This window comes from Poecilia reticulata, chromosome 1 (assembly GCF_904066995.2).
Source record: "Poecilia reticulata chromosome 1, P_reticulata-male-v2, whole genome shotgun sequence".
Lineage (NCBI taxonomy): Eukaryota > Metazoa > Chordata > Actinopteri > Cyprinodontiformes > Poeciliidae > Poecilia > Poecilia reticulata.
This window is the reverse complement of record NC_088830.1, coordinates 21,124,782-21,132,256: the sequence shown is the minus strand read 5'-3', so window position 1 is coordinate 21,132,256 and position 7,475 is coordinate 21,124,782. Positions and strand designations below refer to the sequence as shown.

Here is a 7,475-nt window from a genome sequence, read left to right as displayed (position 1 = left end):
AGAACGTGTCTTTCATATATCAGGCTAACCTGGACAATGAATTTCTGTCTTTTCTCAGAATCAGCTAAGAACAGGGACCACGCTAAAGCAGAATGGTTTCTAATTTAGCAGGTAGATTTGTTGTTACCTCTGAAAAACTTGCAGATAACTCCAAACAGGCACAAACTGCCTGAGTGGGATGAAGGGTTTTAAAAAGTCTTGTTGAAGCAGCACTAGTCTGCTTTCAGATGGTGAACCTGAAGCACCAATATCTGTACTCGAAGCTGTACTCTTATCCATTGACATATCCAAAGAATGGTTTGTAAAATCCATCAAACTTCACTGGGGAGGTTTTAATAATAAACGGTGCTGATCTTTGCATGCTGCATTGTGTGTCTACAGAGCAGGCCTTGAGGTGATGGAGTTTTCTTGTTTTCTTGCCTTAGTGCTCCTTTTGTTGTGTGTCTATCAGCACGGCTGTTCTTCTGTGAGGGAGGAGGTAGGAGGATGGCAGCGATGATGAAGGGTTTTCTGAAAGTTTTACCAACACACACATAAAATCAATACTTGATTGGCATGTTAAGATTGGATTTTACTCTCATCACATTTACATTTTTATTCTTTCCTGAGAGAAACAATAAAGTGTGATTGATTTGCAGCTTTAGCACATGCTATCATTGCAAAAAGATTTTTGAAAGGGTTTTTTTTCCCCCTATGGTTATCAATGAAACCAAACTATAAGTTAATGCATGTTGAAATTGTGACTTTTACAGAAAAAACAATGACAGTAATGACGGTATTGTGGTTACCTGTAAAGCAGCTAAGGGGATTTCCATTCAGCAAAGTTTCAATGTTCTCTAGAAGAAATCATGTTTTTTTTTAATTAATTGTAATAGTCATTCCAATAACTGTACACTATCTGTCATTTAAGATGCTGCCTGTAAGTTATTGTTAAAATTAGGACCTTTTAACAACAAAAGCAATGTCCAAAGCATTCTTTATTTTTACAAACACATTTTTTCCTTTTGAAAAGAATATTAAAATCACCCCTAATCCTGACTTTAACCAGATATAAAAGCTATGGTGAGACGTTCCAACAACGATATAAACAGGTTTTTTAAGCAATGCTTCATTCACATTGTTGTGTTTTGAGAGACGGCTGTATTGTGATTAATTTTAATTTTAAAGTATGAGCATCTCTAGGAAGATCCAACATTAGTGTTTCCTTACCTCTGCTTTCAATTTCTAGAATGGGCGAAAGTCCTGACATAAAAAGACAACTAGGCATCAAATGACTACACAACCTTGTAAATTACTTTTAATATAAGCTGCATTTTTGTTAGAACTTACCAGTCCAAGACTGAAGCCTATTCAAATGGTACCTTGTTTCTGTTGGGTAATACATTTGTTAGAATAGCTCAAGATCGAACAAGTAGTTTTGAGAATTTTAATTCTTGTCTGAAAATGCACTAAAGCAATTTAGAGAAACTGTAATAGATACTGCATTTTTGTTAGAACTTACCAGGCCAAGACTGATGTCGATTTAAACGGGACGCTGTTTCTGCTGGATAATATATTTGTTAGAAAAACACTTTGGTGTAAACATATGACACTGACTGCTCTCTGTCCAATAAAGCAACATTAAAACAAATTAATATTTTGGAAAGTTTGCTTTTTACAAAACAACTTGTTTGAGAAACAAAGCCACAAACTGTTGCTAGATGTATAAGTATTTTTTTAAACTGCTTAGAGATCATCAAAAACACATTCTAGACTTGCTAACTGGCTAGCTAGTCTAGCTAGCTAGTCTACCAGACATCAGACCAGCTAGCTGGGAGAGATAGTCTAGCTGGCTAGCATAGAATGACAGCTGTTTCCTGAAAAATGCACCAAAGCAACTGAGAAAAACTGTAATAGACACTGCATTTTTTTTTTTGTGGTATCTAAATGTAGTACCTAGCTACCTAGCTACTTAGGTAGCAGTATCTAGCTAGATACTTAGGTAGGTTTCTTTACCTTTTAGCTGCTGATTGGGAGGCTGGTACTCAATATGATGCACAATAGTTTTATCTGTGGAAGAGCATATCTTATTTTGTCTGCTCTCATCAAAAATGTAAAGTCAATTCATGTGCTAAAGTGTGTTTTCCTCTCTTACTGTTTAAGCGTGTCCCCAGATAGATTTTTGCAATCACAGTTATAACAACAATCAGGCACACCATACACAGCAGAACCAGAAAGGTCCACCTGTAGCTGCACCATCCTGGAGGGCAAACAGGGACTTTTAGATAATTGGTTCGTTTACAGAACATACTTAATACACATGCATGGAGTGAAAAGAATCACACATAGAGATCAGAAATGAAAAATGAAAATGAAACGTGTTGGGGTTATGGAAAAGCTTGATGGAAGGAGAAGGAAAAAATGCTATCTTAAACGACATCCAATTTTCCTCTTCCACTCTGGAAAATATGACATGGCTCAGGCTTTAAGTATGGGGAGCACTGCAGAGCGGCACACAAGGAAGGATAGCCAAAATCAATACCAGAGATCCAGAGGATTAGGATGTAGTGTAGTCTTGGAAAGATCAAGCAGTGCAAAGGGAGGGGAAAGACACAGAGGAGATTCAAGTCAACACAAGGAGAATTGAAGGAAATTTGTCCTATTTAAAAAATGAGTCCAGAGAGGACTGAGAGACAGGGCAGTTTGGAGTGAAATGAAAACATAGATTTGTTTCTTTGTCTCTTATTGACTCTTCTCAGCTGCACTGACTCCACATGGAGAACTGAGAAAAAAACAAACTCCCCTTTATCCTTACACCAACCTTTATCTGCCTGTTTCCATGACAGCCTTTCTGTTTTATTTCCTGTCAAAACAGTTTGATTGGCAAGCCAAAGGAGGCAGTGGCTTTGATTGGTCGAGTTGGATGATTGAATGAGAGGAAGACAGCAGTAGAAAGCCTGTCCCTGGTTTGCCTTGTCACCCGTTGGGTCTTCCTCCTCTTCAGGTGGTCGGAGGAACAGGGACCTCTGACTGCTGTAGCCAAACAAAGTACGATTCACGGCCTCTGTGTCGTCCACTTGAAAGACGACTGACACCTCCAGAAGCACCACCAGAGCTGTCGATGAGAGCGGAAGTTATCTCATAATTTTAAAATTGGACTCTGCATGTCATGATTGTGGTAGCTTAAAATTTACAGATGAAAATAGATTGTGGTGCGCTGCCTGTCATGGAAGGACTCATAAATCAAACTGACTCCTGTTTGAAGTAGCTAGGATCATCAAAATAATTTCTATCTGATACATCCCAGAATAATGAGACAGAAATGACTGAAGCTTTAACATACCTTCAATAAAACATTGACTTTTTTGTCCTTAAGCCCCTTCATACCTAATTTGGAGGGGTTCAGCACATATTTCATAATTTGACGAATCTCGGCAAATTAGTAAATTTATCCCAATGGTGGCTGAAGCTTTTTTTTAAATTAACTTATCCTAAGAGACAGTGGTAGTTTTTGATGTAAACTTTTATTGTTTTCTGCCCAGGCCAGCACACTGCAAAATATTTCAGGGTGGTTTAATTTGAAAATGAAAGTTTACCTGCTGCCTTGAAAATGCAATTCAAGTCAACAAGAAAATTGTTTTGGTTTTAGCTCAGAAATTAAAGTTCACGAAGTTGATTAAACAACAAGAGACAAGTTGTCTAAACTTTGTTTTTTTTAAATTCATCAATCTTGAAATGTGAGTTTTAACTTAATGATGCAATTTAAATCAAATAATTATTTCACAATATACAAAAAAGCTGGCCTCGCCTAGTTAAGGCATGTGTATATTTTAATGCAACTACTAATATTTCTATATTTTGTTTAAACATTTTTAATATAATTAGTAGTGAGATATTTTAGTCTTGATGTTACTACTGGAACTGCACAGCAGCATCATTATAATGTGTTACCTGGTGATGAGACGTTGCTGTGAAGTTCCTCCATGTTCTTGTCTGTTTCACACATGAACAAGTCTGACATTGAGTCTCCTTGGACTTTCTGCGTTTCAGGATGTAACTCAGCTGCGTTTCCTTCAGCCTCTTGTGCACAGATCTGCTTCAACTGTTCAAGTTCTGGACTTGGAGTAGGATTACAGATGGCCTTTCTTTCAGCTTTACCGTTTGCTGGCTGCACATTTCCCCCTTTCCGTTCCTGATGCATCGGTTCATGAGGTCGGTGGGGAAGGCAGTGGAAATTCACCTTTGAAACTGAACAGATGGAGAGAAGGGAACAGTTAAAACGACGATCTCCCAGCAGCAGCAGCAGCAGTAGGCACAATAGGAAAACATCACATGCTCTCAAGTCAGACATCAGAGGAGGATCTTAAAATGGAAGTTGTTTCCGTCAGTTTGTATCTTTCAGGGAGAGACACTCAAGGGAAGAGCGAGAAGGATGAACAAGGAGAGAAACGACTGAAGGCAAGCAACATGAGAACAAAGGTTAAAAAAGGCACTTGTATAAATAACTGTGCTTTCACACAATCCAAAAAAAATAAATAAATCCTCATGTAGCTGCCAGTCACTGTGGATCTAATTTTTGACTCTTGAGCAGAGGTTCTGAAACTTTTGCAACAAACAACCTCAGTAAATACTAAAGTTTCTAAATACTGCAATAATGAAGGGAATTTCAAAACTGTAGCACAACAGGGACTCGACTTTTCAATCTTGTTGCATTTGTCAAAAAGGCAGGAAGGATATGAATTAATAAAATTTTAATGGACATTTCTATGTAAACTAGCAAAGTAAAAAGGAAATACCCGAGAGTTCAAATGGAAAAGCTGAAGGTTTTTCTCACCATCTAACCCAAACTCTGGTCTGGTGAAGAAAACCCAAACAGAAACTGCTCTTGCTTCAGAAAACATGTCGGTAGCAGAGGCTAGCCTGCTGCTTTATCACATGAATCCTACTAAAGTGTGACAAGTTAATTCCTCTGTTTTTATCTCATCTACTTGTCTGTGATTGCCACAGTTTACAGCAGTTCAGAAATTTTGTTTTGCTTATCAAATAAACATCTACATTGCATCACTCTAACAGTGGTGTACTGTTCTGTTCTGCATGTCCTCCACACTCACAAGCAAGAAGGACACTGACTAGTACTTAGTTTGCTGCTGACACCCTGCTCTGGGTCTCTTCTGAGTGGCATCTGACCAAATCACAGATGGATGTGCTGCAACAGTCTTTAAATGTTGGTTAACTCTGCATTCTACCTGGAAATGGCTGACACAAGCATTTATTATGAAAACAACTTAAGTCACATCAAGCAGCAGCAGTTGTGACAAACTTTGAAACCCTTATCATTAAAATGTAACCAAAATGAAAGACAAAAAAAAATTTTTTTTTTAAATGTACTGGGACTTTTTTAGGTTGTTGAGGCAAAGTGAAGTAAAATCCTCTGACACCATGTTTGTTTGTTTTTTTTAAATATGTGTTGCAACATTGTTTCCCATTTTCACTTAGATTTTGAAATTCCCATGTTTTAAACTATAAAATCAAACGGGAGCATTGCAGGACAAGTTGAGGGATTCTCACACCTTGTCCTCATAGTTCAAAATGGCTTGCTTAAAACTGTGTATTTGCATTGCTCATTAATTCCTTCATATATGGATAGTAGCTACTGAATAACGTCCCAAGTGTTAGTGTCTGAATGCATAAAATACAAAGAAGAAGTTGTAGTATCTTGTGTTGCTAATAGCAGTTGCTCATCTGCATCTGGCACACACTTCACCTTGGTTTGGTGATGTTTCCATATCCATGTTCTGACTTTAAAGTCAAATAAGAAGTCGTTGGCACTTGTTCCTGGTTAAAATCTACATATTTAAGTTTATGATGGAAGTTCTTCAAACATATCAATCTGCACTTGAGAAGCATTTCTGTTTTGAGCAGTGTCAGTTTATAGTAGAGTCTGGTGTTCCTGAACACCTCCTGTTGTGGATGCTAATTAGCTCTGTATATTTATTTATGTTTTTTTTTTTTTAAGGTTTTGTTGGCTCTAGTGGCCTTCACCTGAAAGTAGCTTGACAGGAAGCAGGGCAATGAGAGAGGGGGAAGACATGCAGTAAACGTCACCAGGCCAGGAATTGAACCTGCGACCAGTGGCACGAGGACCAAGACCCCAATGTATGGGCCGTGCTCCGCCCCTGCGCCACCACAGCCCCCCCATCAGCTCTGTATTTGACTTGAAAACTTTTGATACAAACATTTCTTATGACTGCCACTAAAGATGACCCAAGTGTCACCAGGAGTGCCTGGACCACAGTTTGAGAACCACAGCTTTAGAGAGAGACTACACGCAACGCCAAGGAACGCACACAAAAACTGTTTGATGTTAGCTTTGAGCAGATGAAGAAGTGGATCTGACTTGACCCAGTACAGAGAGGCATGTGGACAGAGTGAAAAGTGTTCAGTTCAAGTTGTTCTGGTTGACCCACCTGAGTATATCCTGAATAACTCTGGCAGGCAGATGATGAAGGCGAGGAAAACCAGAAGGAGAAGTTTAGTCACTGCAGCTCTTGCCATGGTTGTACAATCAGGTCACACACATTGGTTCACACCAGCCACGCTGACATGTGGCTCGCAGGAACTCCTTCCTTGTTCAGACACGAAATCTCCTGTGTTCACATCAGGTCTGCACCCATCAGTGTCTCTCTGGCAGTCTTCACGGAGCTCTAATGATTTCGTTCATAGATTGTGCTGTTGAAGGCGACTGAGCGGGTTTGTTATACAGAGCAACTTCACTTCACTTCCTATTGCACTTCCTGTAATCTTCTCAGAAAGACTCAGAAACAGAGAGAAGGGCGGATTTCAGATGGTTTCTGCCAGCTGAATGTAAGTACTGGAAACAAGTGTCTCTATTTGAGTCTTAAAGATGGCAAGTCTGCTTACAAGACATTTTCATTTAATTAGGATCTTTGGTCTTGTGTTTGCACATGATAGAGGTACTACTGTCATTAGATGTTTACAAGCAATGAAGGAAATAACGTAAATGCAAACTCAAAAGAACCTCATGGTAGTGACGTAGCTTTTTCTTTTTTGTTTTTTTTCTAAAACCCAAGCTAAAAGTCAGTTTGCATTGGATAAAGCATGCCTCAGTGCCTCTGCTTTCATTTCATTGTGGAAATAAAGAAGGTAAGAAGCACCGGTGTGCTGTTACTCATATGCATTGATCACCAGATCATCAGCATGCCTGAGTGCTTTAGAGAAGTGATTGTGTTTTTATAGCTGCACATCAATCTAGGATGGATTTTACAGCTACTGGCAAGCAGTTTAAGCTCACTTATGCTATAATGAGGAAGATTATTTGTGGCTGCAAACAGTTAGACAGCCACCAATTTCCACCTTACTTGGATGACCATGACCTTCTCTGTATACTAAAGTATTTAACATTTAAAACAAAAGCATGCCTCAGATAGCTAAATTGGCTAATGCCACAATCTTTAGAACAGCTATTAAAGGGGCAA

At 38.8% G+C, this 7,475-nt stretch overlaps 1 protein-coding gene across 5 annotated transcripts; it reads right to left on the bottom strand.

Moving 5' to 3' along the window:
• Window positions 1-311: 311 nt before the first annotated feature.
• Window positions 312-6,828, bottom strand: LOC103466771 (uncharacterized). Of its 5 annotated transcripts, none has more exons than XM_081608732.1 (10): window positions 6,447-6,789; window positions 3,931-4,227; window positions 2,801-3,094; window positions 2,135-2,239; window positions 1,996-2,049; window positions 1,502-1,543; window positions 1,330-1,368; window positions 1,210-1,242; window positions 789-836; window positions 312-510 (listed from the first exon to the last, which is right to left on the bottom strand). In XM_081608732.1, exons 1-10 carry the CDS (start codon window positions 6,532-6,534, stop codon window positions 422-424), a joined length of 1,089 nt encoding a protein of 362 aa, XP_081464858.1. In that variant the 5' UTR covers window positions 6,535-6,789; the 3' UTR covers window positions 312-421. The 5 variants fall into 5 exon arrangements, with proteins under 5 accessions (XP_081464858.1, XP_081464863.1, XP_081464864.1 ...); XM_081608737.1 differs by having other exon boundaries at window positions 1,502-1,540; XM_081608738.1 differs by lacking the exon at window positions 789-836 and having other exon boundaries at window positions 6,447-6,797.
• Window positions 6,829-7,475: the final 647 nt, after the last annotated feature.